This window comes from Cebus imitator, unplaced genomic scaffold (genome assembly GCF_001604975.1).
Source record: "Cebus imitator isolate Cc_AM_T3 unplaced genomic scaffold, Cebus_imitator-1.0 Scaffold70, whole genome shotgun sequence".
Lineage (NCBI taxonomy): Eukaryota > Metazoa > Chordata > Mammalia > Primates > Cebidae > Cebus > Cebus imitator.
The window spans coordinates 3,438,145-3,454,185 of NW_016107385.1; the positions used below are offsets into that span (position 1 = coordinate 3,438,145).

General features: G+C 57.1%; 1 protein-coding gene across 1 annotated transcript; it reads left to right on the forward strand.

Annotated features, from left to right (window-relative positions):
• Positions 1-4,782: 4,782 nt before the first annotated feature.
• DLL4 (delta like canonical Notch ligand 4) lies at positions 4,783-15,591 on the forward strand. The gene is made up of 11 exons (XM_017530982.2): positions 4,783-5,252; positions 5,365-5,634; positions 6,148-6,205; positions 7,033-7,296; positions 7,710-7,770; positions 7,856-7,986; positions 10,227-10,396; positions 10,577-10,796; positions 12,728-13,430; positions 13,914-14,022; positions 14,525-15,591. The coding sequence occupies exons 1-11, from the start codon at positions 5,187-5,189 to the stop codon at positions 14,528-14,530; spliced, it is 2,058 nt and encodes a 685-aa protein (XP_017386471.1). The 5' UTR covers positions 4,783-5,186; the 3' UTR covers positions 14,531-15,591.
• The last annotated feature ends 450 nt before the right edge of the window (positions 15,592-16,041 follow it).

The following is a 16,041-nucleotide window of genomic DNA, read 5'->3' on the forward strand; positions in this document are numbered from 1 at the left end:
TCTTCTCCCTCCACTCAAGAAATTTGTCACACCCTCTCACCACAAAAAGGACCTCAAACAGTTGACTTTTTCCACAGGGTTTGGAACCCTTCTGAGCCTAGTTTTCCTCTCTTTTTTCCCCACCCTCTGCTCCTCATGCCTCATTCCTTATGAGCATTTGTCTTCTGTTCTCATTTTTCCTTCATTTCCTTCTGGAACTCATTTGCAGTCAGGGAGATCCCCTCCCCTCCGAGTTTGCCCCTGACTGTCTGGATGTCACCTGGAGGAAAGGAAATGACTGTTTATTGGGTCTCACAAATGCATAATCTGATACGGTCCCTCAGCCACTCTCCAAGGTCTCTATTATTATTATTATAATTATTGAGACACAATCTTGTTCTTTTGCCCTGGCTGGAGTGCAGTGGCATGATCTCTGCTCACTGCAACCTCCGCCTCCCAGCTTCAAGCAATTCTCCTCCCTCAGTCTCCTGAGTAGCTGGCATTACAGGCGAGCATGACTATGCCTGGCTAATTTTTGTATTTTTTGGTAGAGATGGGGTTTTGCCATGTTGGCCAGGCTACTCTCGAACTCCTGACCTCAAGTGATCTGCCTGCCTCAGCCTCCCAAAGTGCTGGGCTTCCAGGCATGAGCCACCATGCCCAGCCATCTCTATTGTTATTATCCCATTACACAGATGAGAACACTGAGTGTAGAGCTAGTGTTAAGTTACAAGCCCAAGACCACATGGCTAGGAAGTGCCAAGAAGCATGTCCATGTTAGGCTTATTCACCTGGAGGGTGGGGAGACACTCTGTTCCACCTGCCGCCTCCCCCTCACCAAAATTTTCCATCGCTTCTTGTCCATCAGGGCCCATGCCCTACCCCTTCCTCCTCACTGGAGCTTTTCTTATCGTCAGTCACTGCATCCTGTTCCTCCCTTGAAGCCCCCAGATGAGTTCTCAAGGCCACCACCTAGTCATCACCTTCCTCTCTCCTCCACCAGTCTCAGGCCTGTCCTGTGGAGAACCTACTCTGTCCCGCGGGAAAAACCCGGAGCAGGCGGTTCCTTCTGGGGGCTCCAGGGAGAGGTGAAGGAGGCCACGCAGGGCACCGCCCGCTGAGCGGGAATCCCGTCCCTAACCGCTGGCGCCCCTCGGGAGGGGCGAGGGCGGAGGTAGTTCTGCTGCGGCATCTGTCTCAGGCGGGCGGGAAGCTGCTGCATTAAATTGTAAAATCGATTTATTGACCGGCAGGTGCGAGCAGCGGCAGATGGAGAGTAGCCCTGCCGGGGCGCATCTGCGGGGAGCGGCGGCATCGATCCCGGCCCCCCTCTGAAATCCATGTCCTGGGCCTTTCTCGCCAGCTCACTCTGAATTGTAGGGCCAAGGTCCTCGAAACTGAGGCGCCGGAGTGGCTAGGGTAGCTCGACTCCCTCCCCCAACACCCTCCTGGCCGCAGGGCCCGGGCTGCGCCCCCACGGCTGCCAGGCTCTGCCAGCCCCACTGCCCCAGTTGGCACGCGGCGGGCCGGGCTGACGCGTGGCAGCGCCCTGCGGCAGATGAGGCACGCGCCGGCCTCATTTCAATGTGAATGGATCGAATGGAGCAGCCATGTGGCAGCAACAGTTTGCAAATCTCCACGCCTTCTGTGCAGCTCCCCGGCCGCCGTTCCCTGCACGTGGCCCCTTCTCCGCAGCGACCGCATCGGCGCCCCTCAAGGCTTAAGTGCCCCGCCCAAGACAGGCCTGCTTCCCTGCCCCTGGCCTGCCCAGCGGGCAAGGTGGCCCGGCTCCCATCACAATCCTACCCGGGTGCAGTGTGCCCCGCGGAGAGCGCCGTCCCCTGGGAGGGGGTTGGGGAGAGGAGAGGTAAAACTGCGCTGAAGGCCTCTGAGCTGCGCCTGAGGCCCTGGGGAGGGCACGGAGACGATGCTAAGGGAAGGAGTCCCGAGGCTCTACGAGGCTCCTGTCGCACCCCCATAGCCCGGGGTCAGCATGGGGACACCGCTGGAAGGCGACTTTAAAGTTTCCTGGCCCTCCGTGCCGGTTCTTTTGGCTGGGGGACTGTGCGCAATGCAATGGCCAAGTGTAGGGGGACAGTAGAAGCAGAAGGTCTCTAGGGGCAGAGGCGGTGGGCCTTTCGTGAAGCCAGGCCTAGACCTTGCACCCACTTCTGACGCTGGGCAGTGTTGAGGGTGCGGGTCGGATTGAGGAACCCTGGGCCTGCAAAAGGTCTGTGGCAGGGCAGGTCGTTGGGACCCTGGGTCTCTCTGTGCACCCTTTCCATGGTGTTGTAGAGCGTCTGCAACAGGGGCAGGGGCAGCCGACTTCGAAGGGGTTCCAGCCCCACGGTGATCGGTGGCCTCCCATCGCCTCTAAACCTCCTGCTCCTGTGAGCCCCCAGGAAGACGCATGTAGCGTTCTTCAGCCAGCAAGTCCGAAAGTCCCGAGTGGGAGAAGAAGGGAGGCGCAAACCCAGCTGTGGGGCGGAGAGAAACACCTGCGGCCTTCGCACTGGGCTCCCCACCCGCAGCCTGACCCTCTCCTGCTCAGCAAATGGGGGCAAAGCTCGACAGCAGCACGTGGGAGCGCTTGTAGATACTCGGGACCACGGGAGGCAGTGTCCCAGGCCGGGAATGCGGAATGCGCTTCTGGGACAGCGCCTCAGCAAACAGGTGTTTCATGAATGTCTTCAGATGCTGAGAATTTAACTCTTTCCTCTTCTGGTCAGAGCCTAAAAGATCTCTGGGATCCCCTGGGTTTCGCCTTTCTGAAGACAATAATCCCAACTTTGTTTGGTCCTTGATAATTTGCAAAGTACTTTTGGGCACATTAGTCTGGGCGTGTAGGAGGGTAGAGAATATTCCAGATTTTCCAGTATTGGGAGAGATGCCTTGTGTGGGACTAGATGTCTCCCTTGAGGGTCAGGTATGCAGGACCAGCTCCAGAAAAGGAGGATGTTTTTATTAACTCCCTGGCCAGGATTTGGAGTTGAGAGCGCACAGGGCTAGGTAAGGCTGGATGCCAGCTTGGAGGAGAGCAAGGAGCACCCGCTGGCAACCTAGAGAGGCAGGTCCAGAGATTCATAGAGTATGGGCGGAGAGAAGATCTTGAAGCCCACTTGCCAGGATCCCCGGGAGGCACGCCCCGGGCTCCCCCTCCCTCGGGCCTGGGACTCCGCCTGCCCATAACCTACATTAACTCCCGAGCGCAGCCTGGGCCCATCTGCCGCCCCCGCCCCACCTCGGTTCCCCACGCCAACCCGCTCGCGCCAGATGGTGGCTGGGAGGGGTGGCCGTGCGTGGGGGACCCCGGAGCCCGTCTCCTCACCTCGCCCCTCCCCCAACCCACGCTCCCAACCTCTTGTTTCTCATCCTTTCCCCCTATCCGCCCCCCAGTCCTCCACCACCACCACCCAAGTCAAAAAAAAATCAGACCATGCTCGGCATTGGCAGCTGTTGGGCTCCCCGCCGCGCCCCCACCCTTACCGCCTCCCTCGGGTTCGCGCTGCGTCCCGGCTCCCCCCTGCGCTGATCTTATCGCCCCGACTACAGCCATCACCTCGCGGACGGGCTGACAGCTGAAGCCACAGGGCCCCCGCCACCCTCAGCGTCGCAAAAAGAGAGCTCTCCGGCACCCCGGAGACTGGGAGAAGCCGGCCCTCCCCGGTCTGCAGCCTCCAGGGATCACGCCAGGTTCCGAGAAAGCAGCTGCGCCGCTGCGGCTTGGAGGAGTAGGGCCACCCGGGGGACCCTCGCGGGCGAGACTTGTGAAGCCGCCTGAAACTCATACAACTCCGCACGGCTCCAGTTCCACCCCACATCCCGCCTCATGAGGCGAGGACCTGGGCCGACCCGGCCTCAGTTCCTCACCTTGATTCTCCAGTGGCCTGAGCCAACTCTGGCGTCAAGAGAGTTCCTCCTTGCCCCAGCGGAGAGACAGGGCGTTTCCGGGGGCTTGGTGCTGTTGGGGTGGGGGGAGGCAGTGGGCGCAGGAAATGAAGCGGGACCCAGGTGAGGGGACGCGCTGGAGGCGGGACCAGAACCTCATTACCATACAGCTGAGGACGCGCCCCCCCTTCCTACCTCCGGGACCACGCCCCGCCCTCCCCCACTACAGTGACCACCCGTCTGGGTCTCTGGCACGCGCCAAGCCCTGGCAGGGGACAGAAGGGAGAAGGCACGCGCTGGGCACGCCCCCGCAGCTAGAGAGGGACCCAACAGGTGCACAGAGAGGGCCTCGAGTCTTAGACCCTTGGCCCCTAGCCTTGCTCAGAGTAGCCACGGAGAGGTTAACGCTTCCGCTGGACTCCCTGCTGCGCTGGGGATGCGTGGTAGGTGGGCACTCTTAGGTTGGGGGCCGGTGAGACCAGGGTTCCTGAGGCTCCAGGAAGGAAAAGGAGATCGGATTTTCCCGGCGCTGGTTTTCGAATTCCGGGCTTAAGTTCTTTTTACCTGCTTGAGGACACTAGGTAACTAATGCCTCCTGCGGACGCACAGCCTACGGGGACTCCCTAGTGTCTCCGCCCCCAAGACCATCCCGGAACCACCCACTCACCTCCCGCCCCATTGCCGGCCAACCCCTCTATCCTCCCACGGCTAGGGTCTCAGACCTTAACCACTCCATCACGGAGAACTGGTTACCTCGGCACACGCAGAGCTGGGGGATCTAGAGGTTGGGAGCGGCACGGAGGGGCGGGGACCTGCGCCCGACCGGCTGGCGGGGAGGGGGGAGCGGCGGGGGGCGGAGGCCCCCTCCCGGCGGCGCTGGGACTGTAGCAGCTAGAGGCCGGGAGGGGAGGGGAGAATGACCATGAGTCTGAGTGACAGGCGGCGAGGAGAGGAGCCAATGTATATAAGGAAGGCTCCCAAGCGCGCAGGTTTCAGTAGCGGCGCTGCGCGCAGGCCGGGAACCGGAGGCCAAGAGCCGCAGCCCCAGCCGCCTAGCGTACCCCGGCACTAGCCCGCTTGCAGCCCCAGGATTAACCCGAAGACGCGTTGTCAGCGCGGCCAGCCGCCGCCCAGCCGCCGTCACCTGGATTACCTACCGCGGCAGCTTCTGCAGAGCTAGCGAGGAGGCCAGTGGGGAGCAGCGTCCTGAGAGGAGCGCGTCTTTTCTGGGACCCCCGCGGCTGGCTGACGCGCAGGAAAGCGGCTTCGCGAACAGCCAGATTCAGGGCCCGAGGGTGGAGAGAGCGACGCCCCAGGGGATGGCGGCAGCGTCCCGGAGCGCCTGTGGCTGGGCGCTACTGCTGCTGGTGGCACTTTGGCAGCAGGTAACACGTCCCGCGCCCTCTCCGCCCCCTCTGCCGCGCTCTGGGCCTGAGACCCGGGCGCCAGCTGAGCTGACCGGTCCCCTCTCTCCTTCCCTCGGTCCTTGGGCAATAGCGCGCGGCCGGCTCCGGCGTCTTCCAGCTGCAGCTGCAGGAGTTCGTCAACGAGCGTGGCGTACTGGCCAGTGGGCGGCCGTGCGAGCCTGGCTGCCGGACTTTCTTCCGCGTCTGCCTTAAGCACTTCCAGGCAGTCGTCTCGCCTGGACCCTGCACCTTCGGGAGCGTCTCAACGCCGGTTTTGGGCACCAACTCCTTCGCTGTCCGGGACGACAGTAGCGGCGGGGGGCGCAACCCTCTCCAACTGCCCTTCAACTTCACCTGGCCGGTGAGCACAGCCTGGGCGCACTGGGAGGTCGCAGAAGCCGAGAGAGGAGGCGCCCTGGGACCAAAGCCCTCTCCCCAGATTTCCTTACACACATACCCCCCACCCCCAAAAGCCCAGGGTACATTCTCTCCTGGCTCTTTCTTCCCGACTCTCTCCTGGGACCTGATCCCAGAGAAGGCTCTCACCAGTCTCCGTCTTCCCAGTTTATGCCCTCCATTCCCCAGCTCTTGGGACACAACTTTCATTACCTACCACTTTGGTGCGGTACCCTCCCACCCCCTCCTCCGGTGGCTCTCACTTACACTCTCCCATCCCTTAACTCTCCCTCTACCGGGGGTTCTCCTCTCGCCTTCCCTGCTCTAGCGCCACACTGTACGCAGACCCGTTATGTTGACCCGGGCGCAGTAACTGAATCCTGCAATTAGATTAATGAAACCGGCTGCTGCAAGGCACCCCCGCCTCTTCCCGCTTGCTCATCTCGCCATCTCTCCGTTCCCCCACCCCCTTTCCCAGGGTACCTTCTCACTCATCATCGAAGCTTGGCACTCGCCAGGAGACGACCTGCGGCCAGGTGAGTAGCTCGCTCCGCCGCCACAGGGGGGCGACACGGCGCAGCGCCGAAAGAGTTAATCTGTTCTAGGCGGGGGAAGTGCGGGCTTGGGGGTGGGAGGCAGGACGCTTAGCTTGGCCTGGAGCTGCGCCCCGCGCTGGACGCTCGGATTCCGCTCGCTGCCTGGACTCCGAGCACAATTGCGTTTCCTGCGGGTTATTTTTGGCGTGGGAACGCGGGGAGTACGGCGGTGAGAAAGGCTGAAGCTGCCAGCGCCGCTGACGGGCCCCTTCCTGTATTTTACACCTTTCGCGAATTCCGCTCCTTTGGAAAGGGAATAATGGCTTTGGGATGTTGTTCTGACACAGAGGAAAAGGATATTTCAGCAGCACAACAATTCTCACTTTGAAAAGGAAAAAAGAAAACCATTACCCACCTCTGGAGGCAGAACCCCTGAATGGGCACCAAAGGACCCCCTGCTCCCAGGGTCCTCCTCTGCCTGAAGAGCTTTTCTTTCTTTTTTTTTTTTCTTTTTTCCATTTTGACCTCTTTTCCTCTTTCCCCTCCTTATCTGCCTCCTAGACCCTGGGATATCTTAACATCCTTCTATTGTCCCCTTTTTGAATACTATCAGGCCCCCTGCACATGCACACTCACACAGGGCAGCTACGGAGGGGGACTCTGGGTCCCTCTAGCCTGATCTTGCTGGCAGGTGGGGGTCATTTGGATAAATGGGCTGATTTGTTGGCTGATCACCATCATCACAGCCAAGAAGGCCATTGGCCAGCCATCACCGGCACCCTTGGGGACTGGCGGCCCTTCCCTGACCTGACCCTCTGCCCCCTCAGAGGCCTTGCCATCAGATGCACTCATCAGCAAGATCGCCATCCAGGGCTCCCTAGCTGTGGGTCAGAACTGGTTATTCGATGAGCAAACCAGCACCCTCACAAGGCTGCGCTACTCTTACCGGGTCATCTGCAGTGACAACTACTATGGAGACAACTGTTCCCGCCTGTGCAAGAAGCGCAATGACCACTTCGGCCACTACGTGTGCCAGCCAGATGGCAACTTGTCCTGCCTGCCCGGTTGGACTGGGGAATACTGCCAGCAGCGTAAGCAGCCAAGCTCCCACCTGTGTAAAAGGGGCGGGTCCCCTGAGCAAACACAATGGAGTTTCTTGGTCACAGCTTGCCTCCCTTGAAGAGAGGTCTGGGCCTCTTACTAGCTGGGCCTCAGGGACACCTAGGGGTGCTGAGGGTGGGCTTGGCTCCAGACCTCCTCTCTCTTCCCAGCACTCCTCCCATTGTGCCAAAGCCCGCAGGAACCCCATCATGACATTCCATCCAGCTTGGCTTCTCCTTCCCTGTGCCATTGTTTCACTTTAAGATACTCAGGACTCCTTTTGGAGGCCAGGAGTAGGAAGTGGGTCCAGAAGAGCTGGGGGACCCCCAGGGCCAGCAGGGGAGAATGGGGCTCCAGAGTCCTTGGCATCCCAGCCTCACCCAGCTCTGTGTTCTTCCCTTAGCTATCTGTCTTTTGGGCTGTCATGAACAGAATGGCTACTGCAGCAAGCCAGCAGAGTGCCTGTGAGTAGGGGATAGGAAGTGGTGAGTGGGAGCCCTCCCTTGGCCTGGGCCTTTCACCTCACTTTGCCTCTCTCCTGTTCCCCAGCTGCCGGCCAGGCTGGCAGGGCCGCCTCTGCAATGAATGCATCCCCCACAATGGCTGTCGCCACGGCACCTGCAGCATTCCCTGGCAATGCACTTGTAATGAGGGCTGGGGAGGCCTGTTTTGTGACCAAGGTAAGTCAGGGTGAAGAGAAGATGCGGAATGGGTGGGAAAGATGGGGCGGGGGCGTGGAAATCAGATTTGTAGCCTGGATCCTTCTTACTCGGCGACTGCAGATTTGGCTTTCCCATGATCTTCCAAGGATCTTGGGTCTTTTAAGGATCTTTACAACTGGTCTAGAATGAGGTTGTGGGTCCTTCTTCTGCAGGTGCAGGGGGTGGGTGGGTGATGGAGCCAGGGTGGCTGAAGAAGCCAGGAAGGTGACAGGTCGGCAGCCTGGAGGTTGCACTCATAAATCCTAGCAAGGCCAGAGAGGGATGCCTGGCTCAGTTCCTCTTTCTACCCCGTAGTTACCTATTAACCCCCTGAGTGTTTGCTTACCTTCCAGGGCTGTTTGAGCAGCTTTCCCCTAAACAGCTGTCTGGTGGGGTGTGCTTACCGGCCACCTGAGGCTGTGGTTGAGCTGGGCCTCTGGGCCGAGTGGCATCTAACCGACTTTTTGATGCGGCACAAATGGGCTCCCTGCTCTTACCCAATTGCACTTGCAAGCCAGCTGCCTGAGCCCATGTGGTCTCTACCTGGTGTCTAGGGGTAGTCACTCTCTGGCTATATAGGGGCCTTTCAGTCCCAACTTTAGGGGAGGAGGAAGCCTTTTTTCCTGCATCCTGGTAGCCAGCTGCAGCCTGGGCCTCCCATTTTCAGGATCAAATGGGTGCACCTGCTGCCCAGAGACACCAGCACAGGCCTGAGTAGGGTGGACAGGGGCCTTGCCAGGATGGAGAGAAATTGCCTAGGCCCTGACTTGCTGTCAGCAAGGGGCTTGGGATTCAGTCCCTGTGTTGTGTGTGTGTGTCTGTCCCTTTACTACCACTCCCACCCCAACACTCACACACCTGGTTCCTGCTTATTCTCCTCTCTCCACCATATTTGCTCCCAGGTGACACAGTCATATATTCATCATATGCAAACACAGCACTTGCAGGCCCTATATTTACTCTGTCTGGTTCTCCCTCCCTGTCCTTCCCAAATAAAAAAAACACTTATATTTCAAAATACCCTTGTAACACTTCTTCCTTTAAAAAATGTCTGATCTGAGCCGGGCATGGTGGCTCACTCCTGTAATCCCAGCACTTTGGGAGGCCAAGGCGGGTGGATCACGAGGTCAAGAGATCGACAGACCATCCTGGTCAACATGATGAAACACCGTCTCTACTAAAAATACAAAAAATTAGCTGGGCATGGTGGTGAGTGCCTGTAATCCCAGCTTCTCAGGAGGCTGAGGCAGGAGAATTGCCTGAACCCAGGAGGTGGAGGTTACGGTGAGCCAAGACCGTGCCATTGCACTCCAGCCTGGATAACAAGAGCAAAACTCCATCTCAAAAAAAAAAAAAAAAATGCCTGATCACTACCTATGGTGGCTCTCATCTCTCCGCTACCATTTCTACCTGTTGAAATTCTATCCCTCCTTCCAGGCTTATCTCAGCTGCCCCTCCTCCATGGAACTGTTTCTGACTTCCTCCCTGACATGTGGCCTTGCTCTCCCCTCCTCTTCCTTATCTTCATACTACTTGGGTTGGCAGTTTATGAGTTTCCCTGGCAGGACATCTTCCAGTTCTAGTGTGTTGTTTCACTTTTGGTTGACTGCACTGGTCATATGTGATTCAAGGTGCTTTAAGAAACATGATTTTAGGCCAGGTGCAATGGCCTGTAATCCAAGCACTTTGGGAGGCTGGGGTGGGTAGATCACTTGAAGTCAGGAGTTCAAGACCAGCTTGGCCATCCTGGTGAAACCCACATAAATTACAAATATTAACCGGGCACAGTGGCGCACGCCTGTAATCCCAGCTACTTAGAAGGCTGTGGCATGAGAATCACTTGAACCCAGGAGGCGAAAGTTTTAGTGAGCCTATATCACATCACTGCACTCCGGCCTGGGTGACAAAGTGAGACCGTCTAAAAAAAGAAAGAAAGAGAGCGGGAGAGAGAGAAAGGGAAGAGAAGAAAGAGAGAGGAAGGGAGGGAGGGAGGGAGGGAGGAAGGAAGGAAGGAAAGAAGGCAGGCAGGCAGGAAGGAAAGGAAGACAGAAAGGAAGGAAGGAAGGATTTCATTGGTGGGGGAGGAAGGATGTTTGGGCCTGGGAGACTTTGAGTTGAGGCATCTTTGAGCCAAACATGGGGGAAACATGGACTGCAAGGAGTCTGGATGTGAGCGCATTCCCTGGTCCTACTTAGCTGCTTGGTTCCTGTCTCTGCAGATCTCAACTACTGCACCCACCACTCCCCGTGCAAGAATGGGGCAACATGCTCTAACAGTGGGCAGCGAAGCTACACCTGCAGCTGTCGCCCAGGCTACACCGGTGTGGACTGTGAGCTGGAGCTCAGCGAGTGTGACAGCAACCCCTGTCGCAATGGAGGCAGCTGTAAGGTGAGGCCCAGACCAGCGCACAAAGACAGAGGTGTCAGACGGTGCCGGGGCATCCCTAACCTAGGCAGCCAGTGGATGTTCAGCCATGGACAGGCATTGTGGGCAGGTGAAGCCCAGCCTCCAGTCACACTTCCCTGTTCCCCAGGGGTTGACTCTGGCCTCTTTACGGTCTCTCTGCAGGACCAGGAGGATGGCTACCACTGCCTATGTCCCCCAGGCTACTATGGCGTGCATTGTGAACACAGCACCTTGAGCTGCGCCGACTCCCCCTGCTTCAATGGGGGTTCCTGCCGGGAGCGCAACCAGGGGGCCAGCTATGCTTGTGAATGCCCCCCAACCTTCACCGGCTCCAACTGCGAGAAGAAAGTGGACAGGTGCACCAGCAACCCCTGTGCCAACGGTGCGTCCTGCTGCCCTGCTAACCTGGTGGACTGGCCCTGGGGCTGAGAGAGCCTTCTGGTGAGGGAGGGTCAGGAGAGGATGGAGGCATTGTCTGTCACTCTGGCTCCCCATCTGCTCCAGAGGGCAAAGAGCTTGCTTGATCAGCTGGGGGGCTGTGGAAGAGGAGCAGATTGTAGCACGCAGGCTTTAGGAGCAGGGGTGGTATGCACCCTGCATAGCTTCCATTCCTATTACCATGTCAGAACGGCTGGGGTGGCCTCTGACCCTCCCCAGGAAGTCCTGAGCTGGAGAGGGATGTTGGAGGCTTTGTGTTCCTCCTCAGGGACCTGCTCCTGGAGGCCTCATCTTACCTCATGCCCAGATAGAGCCTGAGGTAGCATGAGGCATCTTAAATGTTCTCACCTTTTGAGTCACAAAGCCTGTTGATAATCCTGTCTGTCTGGCTCCCAGGTGACCCTCTGTGAGGCAGGCAGGCAGTGCTCAGGAGCAGGAGAGGAATGGGACAGGCTGAGAGGGAGTCTACTCTCTCACTGAAGCCCCTGGCGCTGCCATGTCTCCATCACTGAATGGGAAACTGTAACATCTGTTCTCTGTCCTTCATGTGGTTGTGAAGATGAAGTAAAACAATGATAATTGTACTTATGTGAGCATTAACTATATAGGAAGCATGGGCTCTTGCCTTCATGCACCTTCCTAGCTATCATATGAAGGAGCTAGCATTCTATTCCAGTCTAACAAATGGGGAAACTGAGGCTTAGGGATATGATTAAGCAGCAAGTGTCAGATCTCAGACGAGAGAGAGACAGCTGAGGTCCAAACTCAAGCCTATCTGTCTGATTCTATGTTAAAGTTCTGTAGATGCTAGTCATTATTATTTTTTTTTTTTTGAGACAGAGTCTTGCTTTGTCACCCAGGCTGGAATGCAATGGTGCGATCTCGGCTCACTGCAACCTCTACCTCCCAGGTTCAATCAATTTTCCTGCCTCAGCCTCCCAAGTAACTGGGACTACGGGCGCACGCCACCACACCCGCCTAATTTTTTGGTATATTTTTAGTAGAGACAAGGTTTTACTGTGTTGCCCAGGTTGGTCTGGAACTCCTGAGCTCAGGCAATCCACCTGCTTCGGCATCCCAAAGTGCTAGGATTACAGGCGTGACCCACCCCGCACCTTGCCGTGATGCTAGTCATTTTTTTTTCTTTTTTTTTTTTTTTTTTTAAGATGGGGTTTTTTTTTTGGTTTTTTGTTTTTTTCTTTTTTTTTTTTTTTTTTTTTTTTTTTAAAGATGGGGTTTTGGCCAGGCGCAGTGGCTCACGCCTGTAATCCCAGCACTTTGGGAGGCCGAGGCGGCTGGATCACGAGGTCAAGAGATCGAGACCATCCTGGTCAACATGGTGAAACCCCATCTCTACTAAAAATACAAAAAATTAGCTGGGCATGGTGGCGCGTGCCTGTAATCCCAGCTACTCAAGAGGCTGAGGCAGGGGAACTGCCTAAACCCAGGAGGCGGAGGTTGCAGTGAGCCAAGATTGTGCCATTGCACTCCAGCCTGAGTAACAAGAGCAAAACTCTGTCTCAAAAAAAAAAAAAAAAAAAAAAAAAAAAGATGGGGTTTCACCATGATAGCCAGGCTGGTCTTGAACTCCTGACCTCAGGTGATCCACCCACCTCGGCCTCCCAAAGCGCTAGGATTACAGGCGTGAGACACTGCGCCCGGTCGATGCTAGTCATTTTTATACCTGAGCCCACTGAGGCCTAGAGAATCAGGGTCATGCTAAACTCCAGGTCTCTTGACTGTGCGATTCTCTTTGCAGTGGGCTCTGCAAGTGGAGGTAGAAGGGCCCGAGCGCATTCCTGGAGTGGGGCTCCCACCCCCTGCCCCAGGGGGCTCCCAGGCTCTCACTGACTTGTGTCTCATGCATCCTCACAGGAGGCCAGTGCCTGAACCGAGGTCCAAGCCGCATGTGCCGCTGCCGTCCTGGATTCACGGGCACCTACTGTGAACGCCACATCAGCGATTGTGCCCGTAACCCTTGTGCCCATGGTGGCACTTGCCACGACCTGGAGAATGGGTTCATGTGCACCTGCCCTGCCGGCTTCTCTGGCCGGCGCTGTGAGGTGCCGACATCCAGTGATGCCTGTGCCTCGAGTCCCTGCCTCAACAGGGCCACCTGCTACACTGACCTATCCACAGACACCTTCGTGTGCAACTGCCCCTATGGCTTTGTGGGCAGCCACTGCGAGTTTCCTGTGAGCTTGCCGCCCAGCTTCCCCTGGGTGGCCATCTCCCTAGGCGTGGGGCTGGCGGTGCTGCTGGTGCTGCTGGGCATGGTGGCAGTGGCTGTGCGGCAGCTGCGGCTTCGACGGCCAGACGATGGCAGCAGGGAGGCCATGAACAACTTGTCAGACTTCCAGAAGGACAACCTGATTCCTGCCGCCCAGCTTAAAAACACGAACCAGAAGAAGGAGCTGGAAGTGGATTGTGGCCTGGACAAGTCCAACTGTGGCAAACAGCAAAACCACACACTGGACTATAATCTGGCCCCAGGGCCGCTGGGGCGGGGGACAATGCCAGGAAAATTTCCTCACAGTGACAAGAGCTTAGGGGAGAAGGCACCACTGCGGTTACACAGGTGAGCAGCACCTGGAAGCCCAGGGCCTGGCCACTGGCCCGACACGGTTCTGCCTGGGCTCTTCCTAGGCTAGGCTGGAAGAAGTTAAGCAGCTGGGGTTTTGTTATTGACAGGAAGATCCTCCAGTAGGATTTCTGCCAGGGGTCCTTTGTCCTTCCCTCCCATTCATTCATTTGTTCATTCACACGTCAAGTGTTGCTAGTATGTCTTTTATGACTGTGTCTTTCCACAGTGTGGCTTGCCTCTAGTGGCAACATTGGCTTTTTACAGGGCTCAGGCCCATCTGCTAAGGTTGGGAGGCCTGTAGCCCTCTTAGGGGCCTGTTCCTAACTGCCCCCCACCACCAGCCCAGCAGTGAGCACCTCCAGCCCCTGTGTCCTCCCCAAGAATCCCCACTGCAGGTGCCCTTTGGCTCTCCTGGACCATCCCTCCCCTTGAGCCTCTCCCACCCCTCCCTCACATGCCTGTCTTGTGTTCCCTCAGTGAAAAGCCAGAGTGTCGGATATCAGCGATATGCTCCCCCAGGGACTCCATGTACCAGTCCGTGTGTTTGATATCAGAGGAGAGGAACGAATGTGTCATTGCCACGGAGGTGAGTGCTGGGCTCACCTTCCCTCCCAGCATGTCCTCCCTACCTTTCGTGGGTGGAAAAGTGGCCTGGTCACTCTCAACACCATGGGCCATTCCTGAAGGGTGGGTGGAAACCCTGCCTTGGCAGGCCAAGTTCAGTGGGCTCTTGGGTCCCTGCTGGCTTTGTTGCCACAAAGGGCGTGAAACAGGAACCATGGTGGCTCCTTTCCTACTGTATTGGTGCTGGGCTGGGCAGCCACGGCACTGCTTGCCAGCCGCTGATGGGTGAGGGAGCCGCTCACCCCTTGCACCTCTCCCACCTCTTCCCACTGGCTTTCTCCATTGACCTCCTGAGCACAAGCTCCCAGGCTTGTGTGTGTGTTCAGCCAAAGACAGGGAAGGACTGCCCACCTGGCCTTAGCCCTCGCCTACCCCATCAGCTTCTCCCAGGGAGACCCAGAGAGGGCCTGGAGGGAGTGCGCATGCCCAGGGTAATCTGTTTCCCTGCCTCTGCTTGCTCCCAGGTATAAGGCAGGAGCCTACCTGGACATCCCTGCTCGGCCCTGCGGCTAAACCTTCCTTCTGCATTGTTTACATTGCATCCTGGATGGGACGTTTTTCATATGCAACGTGCTGCTCTCAGGAGGAGGAGGGAATGGCAGGAACCAGACAGACTGTGAACTTGCCAAAAGATGCAATACCCTTCCACACCTTTGGGTGTCTGTCTGGCATCAGATTGGCAGCTGCACCAGCCAAGGGAACAGAGGAAAAGAGAGATGCCACTGGGACCTGCCCTGCCAGCAGTGGCCTTCAGGGGGCTCCTTCTGGGGCTCGAGCCTGTTTTCCAGAGAGAGTGGCAGTAGCCCCATGGGGCCTGGAGCTGCTGTGGTCTCCACTGGCAGCTGTGTTTCCAAAAGTGCCTTTGGCCCAGGCTCCATGGTGACAGTTGGGCCCAAATCAGAAAGGAGAGAGGGGTCCAGTGAGGGCAGGGCCTCCTGTGGGCTGGAAAGCCACTGGGTGTGTCTCTTGGCAGGGTTTGCCCAGCAGGTGAGGTGAGTATTCAAGGGAGAGGAGTGCTTTCTGCCCCATGCCTCCAACCACTGCATGTGGGCCTGGCTCTCTGGTCTAGGCCCTGTGGGCAAGAATGTCGTTCTACCTGGCCACCACCACCCTCTGGCCCTGGGCACCTGGGGGCTCCTGTGAGCAGACAGGCAGAGGGTCTGCCCTTCCCACCAGCCAAGGGTGCCAGGCCTAACTGGGGCACTAGGGGCAGTCTGTTGGAAATTCCATTGAGGGGGAAATCAGGTGCTGAGGCCGCCTGGACCCTTTCCTCCCTCAAGCCCATCTCCACGACCTCGACCCTGGGCTCTGCCCATGCCCACTATTGCCCCAGACCACCCTCAAAGCTGGTCTTCAGAAATGAATAATATGAGTTTTTATTTTGGGTTTTTTTTTTTTTTGTAGTTTATTTTGGAGTCTAGTATTTCAGTAATTTAAGAATCAGAAGCACTGACCTTTCTACATTTTATAACATTATTTTGTATATAATGTGTATTTATAATATGGAACAGAAGTGTACAGGAGTTTATTACTTCTTGGGTCCTGTCTTTGTGATGGCACCCCGCCTACTCACCCAAAAAACTCCAGACTCCCTTCTATTGCTGCCGTGTGCCCTGCTGGAACCCCTGGGAGCTGTACAGACACTTGGATTTGGCATGTCATACCCCAGGCCCTTGTCTTCCTCCATTCCTTGGAGAGCCTCACCTCACCCATCTAGTCCCCAGCTTCAGCCAGCCTTCCTTGCCTCCTGGCTTTGAGTTGGTACAGCTCCCACCTCCCTCTTTATGTTCCCACCATTCCTTGGTGGATGCTCCTCCTGACCTGAATCAATTATTCCTTCCTCTCTTCAAGCCTGAAAAAGCTTACGGAGCTCCCTAGTTCTACCTGTTTTTGTTATATTCAAAAGGATTCTCTTGTCAGAGGATGGGGCCTCTGCACCATGGTGACATCTGGGTCCTTCCTCCTGCTGTTGCAGGGTGCC

Bases quoted from the DNA above. Each gene is read 5' to 3' on its own strand.
- DLL4 (XM_017530982.2), top strand. From the start codon at position 5,187: ATGGCGGCAGCGTCCCGGAGCGCCTGTGGCTGGGCGCTACTGCTGCTG. The intron at 5,635-6,147 runs GTGAGCACAGCC...CCCCTTTCCCAG, and splicing joins CCTTCAACTTCACCTGGCCG to GGTACCTTCTCACTCATCAT. The intron at 10,397-10,576 runs GTGAGGCCCAGA...GTCTCTCTGCAG, and splicing joins GCAATGGAGGCAGCTGTAAG to GACCAGGAGGATGGCTACCA.